Raw genomic sequence first — 14,652 nt, 5'->3', positions numbered from 1 at the left:
TTGATTAAATAAATTAAATTTATTTTTAACCTAATTAATTCTATGTTACGTATATAAATAAAAACAATACGAGTATATAACAATCTCAATTTCTATTAACTATTATAAGTTATTTTATACATTATATTGTTTATTCCGTAATTGTAAAAACAGTTAGGTTACTAAAAATAAATAAATAATTCAGAACATTGTTTCATTATGGAGTAAATATAAATGTTTATAAAAATGCTTCAAATGCATTATTATGTTCCGGTAGAGCGCGGATTTGTACGAATCCACACCAGCCACCAGTATCAAATGTGTGCATGTTCTGTATGAGTTTCATAGTGAACTAAGCGGGAGTACGAGCTACATGTGTTATACTCTGCTCAAAGTAACTGTTTCGTCTTTTCCAAATTTAGTGCCAATCCACAATTATAAACAGTAAGTAAACACAGTTTATAATAAACAATATTAATTTTTTTTGTTTACAAATTGTTTTTTTTTTATATATAAGTAGTAGTCTTAAATTATTAATTATTCAATATTTTAGATCATTTAACAGTAATTTTATTTGTTATGAAACAATATCTCTGATTAAAATGCATACATAATGTAAAAACAATAATTGATTTGTCAACAAAAATATTATCCTATAACTTAATCAGTCAAACCTAGTTAAATCATTTTGATAATAAAAAAAAAAGGAGAAAGCTTTTTAAGTTTTATAAAAACTTTACTAAAAGCCTAAATACTATACTAAATGATATACCTATTATAAATAAGTTAAATTATATTAAGTTAAGTATAATGATTTAAATTTAAGCACTTTTAAATATTATTTGGTACACTTTACAAGAATGTCATTTTTAATGCACTAGTAATTCAAACAATTATGTATTTCTTTAACTCTATGACAATGGAAAATACTCGTATTAAAATAATTCTTGAAATATTATATGACTTATTTCTTCCGTGATGAAGATTCATGAAATAATATTTTTATCCATTGTCTTACATGTAACTTGTAAGTATACTTAATATTTCTAAATAATATAAAAACAACAACTACAACATTTTTCTCTTAATTAATTTAATTTTATCTTGTGTTAAACATATTATATATTGTAATTTAATACTTTAGAATAATATTTAAATGCACCATCAACAGTTTTATAAAATATGTTTATAATAATATTTGTTTTTTTGTTGATTCTTTTGTTTCAAACAATATAAATAAGAGGTATTATTAATACCCTAACACATTATTGTAAACAACTAAGTTAAATAGTTCAATAGATCATAGATCACTTTTAATGACTGTTTATATTAAAAAATGTATTAATACAACGTTTGTTTATATATTATTAGGTAAAATAAACTTATTTCGTGTGCTACTGAGTGGATAAAAACCATAGTATTTGCGTTGTACTTTTGTTACGAGAATTAAAGTCTACGATTTATTGTTTATTAAGGGCTCTACACTTACAGTATAATATGTTGTATTTGTTTTATAAATATAAAAAATATGTGTTCAGTAGAATCATTTTCTTTAGTCGATATTTTAATTTTTGTATCTAATACAAATTCATGTATCTAATATTTAACATAATCATATCTTATTTAAAAAATGAAATATTAATGTATCAAAAAAAATCATCACTTAAGTATTGATTATACTTTTACTTTAAATTTTTATAATATACTAATTCACTCTAATATACAACATAAAATCGATATTTCTGAACGTAAATTTGCTACATTGTATGTTTGTAAGACAGACACAACACATGCAAGTGTAGTATCCTCTAAATCAAATTGGTATTTAGATTATTCAGAGTTTAAACAGTCATTAGTTCGCAAAAGTAATTTAATTTCTGTAATTTTTTATATAACAATGATTTAATAAAAATATTAAACAATTTTAATACACATATTACATAATATATCATATATTTTTATATACTTACAATAAATATACCTGTTTATTATTTTTGTTTTATTCTTGTAAACATTCAGTAAGTATATAATATTTATGGCCTGTAGGTGATTAATATCTAAGAAAATAATTAAAAAAATTATTGATTGATTTTGGTATATTTTATTATTTTATTTAGGTAGTATTTATCTATTCTTTGGATGAAAAATTTAACAATTTTGTTCTTATAAGATAAAATAAACTATATAAAAGCATAATTAATTTAAAATATTTCAAGTATCGAAGGTTCTCTATATTTTTGACCATCATCGCAGGTATACCTATATTATACACGGTACCTTAATCGTTTTATAATAATTATTTTTACTTGAAGTCTATTCTAAATTGTAACGCATAAAATAATAATACTGACAGTAAACAATAGGCAGTTTATCATTTAGCTTAAAATTTAAATTAAATATTTCATATGAATTTAACAAATTAGAATGGTTGAAGTGTATTAATAATTATACAGTGGAACTACATGTCGTATATTGACTATTTAGTAAATAAATTATGTATATTCAAACACTCTATCAAAGATTAGTACATATTTAAGGTAATTATTGTGAAGTATAATTTAGGTCTAAATTTACTGAAACTGAAATTAGTTAAGCAATAGGTTTGTCATTTAAATAGACTTTTAATAGATTATTGATAATTTAAATTAAGTTAATGATTAATCAAAGTATTTATTTAAAATAATTAAAAAAACATTTATAATATAACAATTTTATTAATCACAAAAATGTATGTTATCACAAGATCCTTATTGAGTTTTTAAGTATTTGTTTTAAATAACTATACCTAATGTCAAATGTAATCACTATTTTTTGTGAGATACTTCAATTGTTATACTTCGTAATTAGTTATAAAGAAATAAAAAAAGTTCTTATTTTACATTTATTATATTCTTAAATTTTTTAATATGTACTCGTAAATAAAAAATGTAATTTTCATCAGTGAAAGACTACAATATTTTCTATTGGTATTTATTTTGGATCATTGATCTATTTTACATTTAAGGCAGGAAATTTGGTTAAATTTGTTCATCAATATATATGATATCTATATATGCCTATAAATGAGCTTAGGTTAGCAGATATCACACTAATACATGCCATGTCCGAATCTAATCAATAGTTTTGCTCTTCCTGTTTATTGTTGTTTATCATTTTGCCATTAATGTGATATGTATTTTTATTCTATTATGTAGTTCTGCAATAGTTTCTTTGTAATCGTTTTATTATTATTCATTATAATAATTTTTATGTATTATATGCATAGTATTAAACACCTCACAAATGATTCATGTGAAAGATGCGGTTAAATTGTAAAGTGATTAGGAATACTGAATAATAACTATAGGTAAGTTATAATGTATAAGTAAAAAAAAAGGTTTCGGTTGAGAGATTTCTCTCTCCCCGAATAATCGTGACTTCATAATTCATAGAAGTATAGAACAAAGTAAAATAACAATAATTTTATTTAATTGAAACTAAAGAGTAAAAATATAAATAGTAAATAAAATCAAGATATTCTTGTTTAATATTACTAAAACCAGTGAAACCTAATAAAAAGTAATTAAGTATAGTTATATAATAGTTTTAATGGACGTAATGACGAAAATTATATTAAAATATATCTATAACAATAGCAGTAAAAAAATAATATGGTATTTAATAATTTTCAAAATTGTTAATGGTCAATTTAATCAGGTGTATGTAAAAGCTACTGTGGAAAAAAATGTGATTGAGTAGATAAAAATATAACTATTACTTTGTACAACATTCATTAATTTAATATTAAACATTTAAACCAAGTACCTATGCATCTACCACCAAATCAAACTTAGGTATAGATTTAACGACAATATTAGCCTTTAACATAGGTACACGTATACTTATGTTATTAACCTAAAATTTTGTGTTAACACATTTAATTTAATTACATTATATTTAATTGTTAACGTGTTTGCACATATGTATACTTTATAGTATTGTACAAAATAGGACTTGTGTGCAATTTCTTTATCTCTCGTTTTGTACATATCTACTAGTCAATTTAATTAGAAAGTGTTAAATGTATTAGCGCAAGATTTATAGAACACAATTTTTATTACTCCCATATTGAGAAAGTCGCATATTTAGCATTTTATAATCACATATATGAGCATATATGTCACATTATCGATTGCCTTTTTTATTTTAATCTGGTTGTTTGTATTTTATTAATCATTTAATATGGTTTTTATGTTCATAAATGTACATATTATGTTTAAAGTTTTTGCGTAGAAATAGTTGCGAATCGTACATTAACAAGAACACTATTGTGATTTCCCTGCATGGGTACATTATTACTAACAATTTATAACTACTAGTTAGAATAAATTGATGTTCATAAAAATGACATTGTTTAAATTATATTATGCATTTATGTGGGAGGATAAAAATATATGATACATTAATTTACTATACTTTTCAGTATAGGATAGAATAATCGACAACCTCATTATAATTTAATTATCTTCATTAAGCAAGTAAAATTTTCATTAAAAAATATTGTTTTCATGTTTTCATGTTTTCAATGTTTCAATAATTGTTTGAAAACGCAATTGATCTTGGTTATTTTATTAGTCATAAACTCATAAAAAATCTTTACGAGTTGGGTTAGATTAAGTTAGCTTATTATTTTTTAAATTATTGTTAAACTAATTAAATATGTATTATTCAAATAAAATATTCTTGATTTTATTGCTGAACAACGAAAAACATCTGATGCTTAACGTAAGAAATTATTTTATATTACCTACATTGCTCTACTTAGTTATTATACATACATACCCATTACAGAAGTGTGTTAAGCAGACCGTAATTAATATAACTCAAAAAGAAAACGGATATTGTATAGTATTAAGTATGATGCGTTTAAGAACTAGGCTATGAATAACAATATTATGTTTGACGAAGAGAAATTCAAAATTTTATAATTTTTTTAAAAAGCATTAAATGTTGTCAGTATAAATCTATTCACTTTTAATTTCAATAAATCAACATTATTTTATTAATTATTGCATTTTAATAGTAAGTAAATATCGTAAAGTAGTTGTATAACATTAATTTGGTTTTATCATATGATATTATCCGATCCAAATCTTCAGTGTTTTAACCATTAAAATTCGATTAACGGTTTTTATGGTATATGGATGGAAATTACGGTAGGTGGCTTCTAAATTAATGTTTCCTATATTTTATTTGAAGGAAAAAAGATACGGAGTAATTGGTATAGTTAAACACTCAGTGGCTTAAAAAGGTTACATGGGCATGGTCATTGGCAATAAAGAGGTTTAATTTCGTAGCTTGATATATAATCATTATTATCACGTAGTTTGATTAAAACGTATTAAATATTTTAGACATGTATGTGAATAAATATGTTTTTGCTGATCATTGGTGTTACAGAAAAGTGTTAGAACCCACTTATACGGGTGCAGTTCTCAATATAAAGAGACGCCAAATTAGGGTTCTCTAAGTCTGACCTTTTCTATTGTATTTATCTCTTTGAGTTGTAGCGCAGTAAAAACGCATATTGTATTATTATAGCTGTAAGTAGGTAGGTACAATGAAATTTTATTTGATGTGTAGAAGATAAATAGCCAAATGTACCTATAAATAGAAATAAACATTTTTGAAAAAAAAGTATCAAAATAATTTTTATGACACATTGACAGCACTTGTCACAGTAACAGCTTATGGGATATTTTATTCCAATGAGTAATGATTGTATACTTAACCTAACCTATTCATCATCATATTTACTACATTTTTGTGTTTGTCATAGACATGCAGCCGGACGTTGTAGATAAGAAGCATGATAAGCAACTGATTATTAAAATGGCTGGCTATTTAGAAAAAAAGGGCAGAATGGTTAGTAATGAACTCTATATATTTGATATAGAATAAATTTTACATGTGTCAATAAATTAATATAAAAACTGTATACTTTACTCTTAACAAACTAAACAAAATTGATTAAATCTTGTTTTGTATATAATTCACGAGTTATTAATTTTATTATGTTAGTTTTTAATGTTTTTATATTATGGTGTAGAATATTATTGATGGTTAACTGAAAATGAGTATATTATACATATATTTTAACTTTTTAGTAAACCTGAGTTTTTGAATAATATTTTTAATAATATATGATAATTAATAATGTGATATTAAATATTCAAAATCTATATAAAATTATAAAATTAAAAAAAAAGGAATATAAACGACGGTATATAGTAAGTTTTGACTGTAACTGATCAAAAACTAATGAATAAATCACTCTAATGAAAATATTAAGATTAAATTCAAGAATAATAAATGCACACTAAAAACTTTTTGAGTAAACAATGTGTAATGTGTGTTTTTAATAATACGGTTTATTAAACTTAATTTTTCAAAAAAAAAAATTATATATTATAAAATAATTTTTAAAATATTATATATTGTATCTAGTTATTAAATTATTAGTCAATACCTATGAACATTAGCATGTATAAGCAGCTTAAAATTAGTCATTTGATTATACAAAATAAAAAAAAATAATATGTAATGTCAAATTGTTTAAAGTCTCTGCGATTAATAATTTTTAAATTACAACATAAAGATTTCATTTATTAAAGAAAAATCCTTATTTTAAATTTAAATATACAATTTTTGACCTGATTTGAATTGTGAATACAGTCAACATGCGAAATAACGAATTTCAAGGGACCGAGAAAAAAATTTGTTATATCGAAAGTTCGTTACATCAAGATATACCTATTAAATTCGATATAACGAAATTTTAAGAAAAATTCAAATTTAAATAAATAAAAAACAAATATATATTTATTAAATAATTGTATTTAATTGTATACATATGTATGAAATACATGAGTAATATTAGCATGTATTTATTGTTTAATTTCAATATAAATGTGTAATAATATTGCTGTGTATTATGCATGTTCATTTTTTGTTTTTTAAATACCTAGTAACATACTTATTTTTATATATTTTTCATAGAGTTATACAATAGATACATGTATCTTATCTTAATTAAAATTAAAAATTCGTAATAGCATGCTCCAGACTTGTAAAAATTTGTTACATCGCGAGAGTTTTGATAAAAAAAGCTTCGTTATATCGAGGGGACCAAAATACATTATATTTTTTCATTAAATCGCGATATTTTAAAGGGACCGGAAATTTCATTCATTATATTGAGATTTTCGTTACAGCGAATTTCGTTATATCACAAGTTGACTGTATCTATAAAAATAATTGTCCATAATATAGTAGGTACCTAGTATCAAAATTTTAGAAGACCGTTGGACTAATTTATGATGAATATATTGAACATTGTATTCAATTTTTAAGCAAATAATTTGAGTAACCGTATGGCGTATATTAAATTTCTATGTTTTTTAATTACATTCAAATATTTTTATCATCACAAACTAAAAAAAGAGAGAAATTTTATAATATAATTTACCATTCTGCTACATAGTTGAGTGTAACTCGTCATTAAGTAAGTCATTTTTATATTATATCTTTTAAATTTGAATTCAATAATAAATTATTACATACAAAAACAATTATACATGAATACGGTCTTTTATTCTTTTTAAACATTTTATAAATGTACTATTTACTAAATCATTTATTAGTATTCATAATTTTGAACTTCAAATGCTTAGAAAAAAATCATTCTTATTTATTATTAATATTTTTAAATAGCTATTAAAACAATTTAAAAAAGACATTTTTTATCACGTTTTTAAGATTTATGACCAAGCAAACATTTTTTTTTTATCTGCATGTTTATAAAAAAAACTTAAATGTCTAAGGGTTAAAAATAGCCAAAATATTTCTGTTTTTTTTTTTTTTTTAAGTTTTTTTCGGTTTTCTATGATATTTTGAAAAGTGCAGTAAATTATTTACTTTTAATTAAATACATTCTTTCAAATCGAAATTTAAGAAACATTGAAAACTAATAAATTGATTACTTCACTTACAATCTAAAATAAATGAATACATTTTTCATATAAAATCAGATTTAAAATTGATATGGTAAATTAATTGTTAGCAGAATGCACAGACACAATGATACGCTTATTTATATATATGGTGTATTTATATGTACAAAGTGATTTATCAAACATGCTCATTGCTCACTGCTTTTATTTCTTCAATAAATAATGCAGTTATTCAAAATTTAATTTTTTGAATTTTTAAATATACATAGGTAAAAAATTTCAAATTCTTGATAGTTTTTATGATATTCAAAAAATTGAACTGTGGTGATACAAATGTTTATTTTTTAAATGACAACATCTCTTTTATATTGTAAATTATGTATTGATTAATTTTTCTAAAAATGTTAACGTATCAACATCAAAATCAAAGTTCTTAATAATAAGTTTGAAAATATGCTAATATGTAAATTCGAAATCTTTAGTAATTTAAATTAATCTATTAATAGTTCATAAAAATTGTTTAAATATAATATATATACTAGATTTGATTTAACATCTATATTATAGCTTTGTAAAATTATTTTAAGTATACAAACAATTTTAAAAAAATTGGATGTTCATTTAAAATACAAAAGTTTTTACCACAGGACATTCTTAAAATAATACTAAAAATGTCAAGAACTTAAAAATATGATATTAAATATGTTGAGCATGCTTGATGAATTATACTGTGTTATACAAATAATTGTATTATTTTACTATACATATAATAATATTTTACATTTAATATCTCTTATAGAGAGTTGTTGGTGTACGTCGTTGGAAAAAAAGATGGTGTGTACTTGAAGGCAAACTGTTGCTGTATTTTAGAACTCAATTAGAGTATTCTCATCATTTATCACCTTGTAGAGGTTCAGTCAACATGGGCCTTGCATTGTCTATAACACTACGGGGTCCATGTCAATTTCAAATCGTCACTAGATCTCAAATTATAATCTTAGTGAGTATAGTTATTAATCACTGAATTCCCAAACTAAATTTAGATGTCTAATTTATTAAAATTAATTTGATATAAAATTAATAAATACTATCTAGGTATAAGCCAGTTATTATTATAATAAATACAAGTTTTGTTACAACTAATTTCAAAGTTTTTTGCTGAGCTATTCGTTTTCATATTTTAGTATACTCGTATTATTATTTATATAAACAATAAACATATTTATCGATGAAGTTAAATAGACACTATATGAGGTAGGTATTTTTAAATTTAATATTAAATGATTTAAACTATATATATTCAGAAAATGTTATTATAAACTGGAGTTTACTAGGTAATTATTAACATTTTATTGTCGTATTTCAGAATTTTTCATAGTATTATTAAATAAAATACTCAGTAGATACTAAAATAAAGTATATTTTTTTTATAGTTTCTAATATAATTATTGAGTACTGTAGATGAGGGTAATGGAAGACCGCATTATTTAGCATCAAATATATAATTATTAAAAATTAAAGGGAAATATCTTATCTGTTTAAAATATTATTGCTTTTCATAAACTTAAATTTACAGTAAAATTTGAAAATTAAAACATTAATTTAATGTTATAATTATTAATTTATTTTAAAAAAACAAAGAAGTAAATAATTATATAAATTGTATTCGAAGGTTTATTTATTGGGTTTTAAAGACATTTTATTTTTAGTCGATGAGTAGCATCAAATTAATCTAAATAAGATCAAATTCATATGAGAGAATTTTAATGGGTTTTTATGATGATGTAGCTAGTTTTGTAAGATATCGTTTGCGGTTTTGATGCTTATTAATTATTATAGTTAATAGTAGATTATTTTATTACCAAAACGAATTTTAAATTCTAAATATTTATGTAATTCTAAATTTTAATGCAATTTAAATGTTAAGAATCAGAGTATATAAGAAGATAATGCATTCGATTTATACTTAATAGTCTTAATATCATTAATAATTATATAGAATTATAATGTTTCTTTCAATTAAATTTAATATCATCATACACGTTTAAAAATAAAACTATGCATTATTAAAATACAGTTATAATAAACTAATATATAATTATAAACTAAGTAATAAGAATATCATATACATATTTAATGTAATTTTATTAGGTATAATAATCCCAAGATTTATAAAATACAATTCATGTAAAATATCTTACACGGTTAGGTTAAAGTTTAAGTAAATTATATTAATGTGATGAGAATCAAAAGTATGTAGAAATGTAGTGTAATATATTGAGATTTTTAGGTAGTTATAATATTATAATATAAATAGTAACACATAGTTAGAAAGAATCGTATATGATTAATTATTAATTTAGATTATATAATATATTCTGTATAGAAATTATTATAATTGGATTATCTTGATGATAAAAATGTATTAATTTTTTTATCATGATTTTATTTTTTAGAGAACGAAATCAAAATCTGATTTAGATGAATGGTTTGCTGCTTTGAAGGACGCTAAAAATAATAATCTGGCTTTTATTAAGGACCGAAATTCATCTTTTATGGAAACAAACTACCAGTTATCCTATCAAATACCTTTGGTGGAACCTAACTCTAATAACCGCAATATCATTAACGAAAATCATTTACGATTTTGTAGATCAGTTAAAGAGACTTTTAATGGCATATCCTTCGAGGAACACAATAAGCATAATGATATTCGTTATATTATGGCTCGCACCAATAGAAAATCTTCAACGTTGAAGAAATCTGAATCTGACAATCGAATAAGTTTCTACAGGAAAATTCACGGCCTCGTTCGCACCGAAACGATAGCTGGGACATCTCAGGTGAGCGATAAGGAGTCTTGTCGCTCGAGAAGTTTGTCATATGAAAGCATTTATTTTAAGCCACAAGAAAAGTGTACACCAATTGAGCCAGTGAAATCGCAAAGCTGTAGAGAACTTATGCCCAAGATCACAAGACAAATATCCAAAAAATGTACGAATAACTATGTATCTAAAAGGATCAGTAGATCGGTATCGTTTTTCGGTAAGCATCGCAAAGATTCGGATTCCGACGATTATGATTATGTTGAAATCGAACCAAACCACATCGATCAAAACTTTACGGAACGTAAGTTTACTATAGCTATATTGTTGATTATAAAACTTGATACTTATGAAATTATTTTTTTTTAATACAGCTTATTAATGCACTGATTACTCGTATTATTAAATATTTTAAAACAGAAATTGGTATTATGATAAAAATATAAATATAGATTATAATATGCAATATATATTTAATATTTATTATACATTAATAAAACTACATGCCTATATAATTAGTATATATTTTTAGCAATAGCAAAAGATGAGAAATCTGAACATCATCCAGAGGTACTTCCTCATTATAATGCGGAAAAAGACGAAGAAGTCACTTTGATGTCAACAGATGAAGAATTTCATAACCAAGAAGCAAATATAGATGTAATATATGTAAATAACGATCGTAAAACTTTTACAATGGAATCAGATTTAATACTTGAGTATGGTACCGAGCAATCAGTTAAAGTGGAAGACGAGCCGCCTCCTTTGCCAATAAAAAAAAAACATAAACAAAATGTTTTATTCGACGAGAATCTACAACATAAAATAATAGATGATGTTTACATTTTAAAAAATGTAAGTACCTTATAAATGTTCATGAACTATGTTTAAAAAACATTATTATGATCTATTATACTATACCTGTACAGTGTACATAATAGTTCTTTATTTAACTTCGGTATAGAAAAATAAAATATGACCACAAAATTTTCGTACTAAATAAAAAAGTGATTTCATAAGAGGGTATTTGTACAAATAAGTATATTAAATTAAATTTTAATTCATCGAAATAAAAAACTATGGTGGACAGGTATCAAAAAATGTTATGCGCCACTGCAGGTAAATTATATTACACATACACTGTACTACTATAATACACTAATGCAAAATAAAATTTTGATAAATTATGCTAATGTACGTATAAGTATTATTCGATTTTATTATTTATACATTAATTATTACAAATTTAAAACTACTTTATTTAAATATGCGAATAATCAAACACCTTTTCTAATTAAAAATTATCGATTTTAGGGATCTAAAGAAGTAATCTACGATGTTCCTATTCCACATGGAAAACTTATCGAACATTTTCGTCGGTTGACCATAACTTCTGTGTCTTCGCCGGTAAAACGTTACGCTGATAATACTACGTACCACGATTCATTGGAACCTTCGGTTTACGAGTAAGATATAGTGAATAACTTGAGACTATGTCTTATCAAAAGTCAAATAATTTTATTTAGAAAAATAATAATTTTTTCAAATTTTAAGAACGTTGCACATGACACCAGACTCGCTAGAAGTTTCCATGATGTTTCCTACGTACAAGAGATGGTCAAATGATTCGGGCTTTAATAATTACGAAGAACAAAATTCGCTTTTGCCCAGCCTGACCAATTTTGAAGATTCCTTAGAACCCGTCATAACCATGATACATCATGATCGTAAAATATGGCAAAACGTGCCAAGTATCAACTCAACTGACTACTTTCGTTGACTGTTGTAATACCTATTAAGTATTTATATAAGCATTAGAAAATGTATAAGTGTTGTGATTTTTTATTTTTTTAATCAACTTTCCATTGAAACCGGCATTATTGTTTTTTGTACATAATACATGATCTATATTATTCGAACAAATTTATTTTGCGAAATACATATTTTTTTCAAACCATATACCTAACAGCGAGGTGGTTGTGTTATGGTAATAAGTAATAACTATTTTAAGCATTGTATAAAATATCAATTTAATTTAACTATTATTTATTACGAAATTTTCTCAATATATTTAAACCATACTAAGTACATGGAAAATATTGCTACCAAAGCTACAAAACGAAACTAACCTGAAAACATATGAATATTTACGCTAGACTACATTATCAACTATAATAGATAAAATGTATAGTATACAAAGAAAAGATAATATAAAAATGGTTTATATTATACAATTATTTAAAATTGATTTTCACAATAGTTCACAATTGCCTTGAATATAATAGTAGGTTAATAATATGTTCTACAATAGAATATTTATTTTTTTTATTATTTACTAAATATTTCGCGCAATTACATTTTTAATTATGTATGTAATTTAAAATTTATTAAACTTCATTAAAAAGTTAAAATAATTAGTAGGTAAGTACTGAAAATTATTTAAAATATAATAATAGCCAATAGTATTGACTTTTGTTGGCACTGGTTCACTAGATTTTGAAATAAATATTTGAAACTAACACAAAACCATACCTACAAATGTGATATTTTAGAGATATATTTACTATTAGGTAATAATGAAGCCTAGTTATTTTAATAAATTATATACTATACCTGTCAAGTAATCCGTTTTGATAATTTATGGACTATAATGTATTTTTTATTTTTGGATTTTCTCTATTGAATCGTCGATCTTGAGTTACGTTTGGTAATAACACTTCTAAGTTTTAAACAAATTTTAGTTGGCCCTTCACCAATTAAAACCGCAAGCAAATTAAAAATGGATGGATTTATAAAAGTTTCAATTGGAATTTCAAATTTGTATGAAAGGATTCACAGTTATTAGTCGTGTGTTGTAAACAAGTAGCTTACTGTTGCACATATTTCTGGAAGATTGTCACAATTTGCTGTTAAATAGTTTTAAACGTGATAGTCTGCCTATTTGATAACTATCACTTATAGGACGATCAGCCATTAAGTTTCGAGGAAAACAATCTAAAATATTGCTTGGTTTTAAAAATAGCAATCCAAAATTGTAGCACAACCTTTTTTTTTTAATTTCCGAAAATCAGTCTTGATATTTAATAGTCCTATTTTATGGACTTGATTATACCTATCAAGCTTAAATTAAGTGAAATCTATACCCAATAATTTGGGTTTTTGTCCAAATTTCATAACTACATTAATTATAGCTTTTTAAAAATCTATCGTTACATACTGCGATAATAAGGTTACACCTAGAGAAATGCATATCTATAAGCAAAATGTATAATAAATAGAAGTTTCGAATGTTTCGGTAGTCTTATTTGGAAGTAAGCAAAACATTAATGAAATAATAAAAATTTAACGATATTTTCTTTTTTGTCATTTATAAGTAGAAAAGAGCTCACCTTGTTCAGTTTTTGTATCCATATTTTCCAATGACAAATGAACTTCTTCTAAATATGTGAGACATCAGGTAATACTTGGTGCCGAGCTTCATACACATTCTTCCTTATTCTTTTTATGTCGTAGTAAACTACAAAGACTCAACATTTTCACCAATTTCTTTTAAGATAACTGTTTTTGGTCTAACTGAGGGTGCATCGGTTGCTTTCCGTATACACGTTAAGTTAATTATAAGGAGAATAGTTGTGTGATACGTTTTCACGATGATCTGTGAACATTTTAGCATGACAATCTCTTTTAATACACCGCCAATGTGTTAAATTTTTTTTTTTTTATCTCATCTAGTAAAAAATGTATAACTATCTAAAACTAATAATATTTTTCTGCGATTAATTAAGATAAATTTAACCATATTAAGTAAAAAAATAAAACGATGAAAACGACGTAATGAGTATGACACAAGCACAATT

The 14,652-nt window shown here is 23.6% G+C and overlaps 1 protein-coding gene across 1 annotated transcript; it reads left to right on the top strand.

Moving 5' to 3' along the window:
• Window positions 1–337: 337 nt before the first annotated feature.
• LOC112593641 lies at window positions 338–12,665 on the top strand. Its single transcript, XM_025338142.1, has 7 exons — window positions 338–423; window positions 5,798–5,883; window positions 8,770–8,970; window positions 10,427–11,099; window positions 11,328–11,650; window positions 12,110–12,261; window positions 12,350–12,665. Exons 2-7 carry the CDS (start codon window positions 5,800–5,802, stop codon window positions 12,573–12,575), a joined length of 1,659 nt encoding a protein of 552 aa, XP_025193927.1. The 5' UTR covers window positions 338–423; window positions 5,798–5,799; the 3' UTR covers window positions 12,576–12,665.
• Window positions 12,666–14,652: the final 1,987 nt, after the last annotated feature.

The sequence above is a fragment of the Melanaphis sacchari genome, unplaced genomic scaffold (genome assembly GCF_002803265.2).
Source record: "Melanaphis sacchari strain LSU unplaced genomic scaffold, SCAv2.0 Contig20_pilon_pilon, whole genome shotgun sequence".
NCBI lineage: Eukaryota > Metazoa > Arthropoda > Insecta > Hemiptera > Aphididae > Melanaphis > Melanaphis sacchari.
The sequence above is the reverse complement of the archived record's forward strand: the minus strand, read 5'-3'. Positions and strand labels throughout refer to the sequence as shown.

Bases quoted from the DNA above. Each gene is read 5' to 3' on its own strand.
- LOC112593641 (XM_025338142.1), top strand. From the start codon at position 5,800: ATGCAGCCGGACGTTGTAGATAAGAAGCATGATAAGCAACTGATTATT. The intron at 5,884-8,769 runs GTTAGTAATGAA...TATCTCTTATAG, and splicing joins TAGAAAAAAAGGGCAGAATG to AGAGTTGTTGGTGTACGTCG. The intron at 11,100-11,327 runs GTAAGTTTACTA...ATATATTTTTAG, and splicing joins CGATCAAAACTTTACGGAAC to CAATAGCAAAAGATGAGAAA.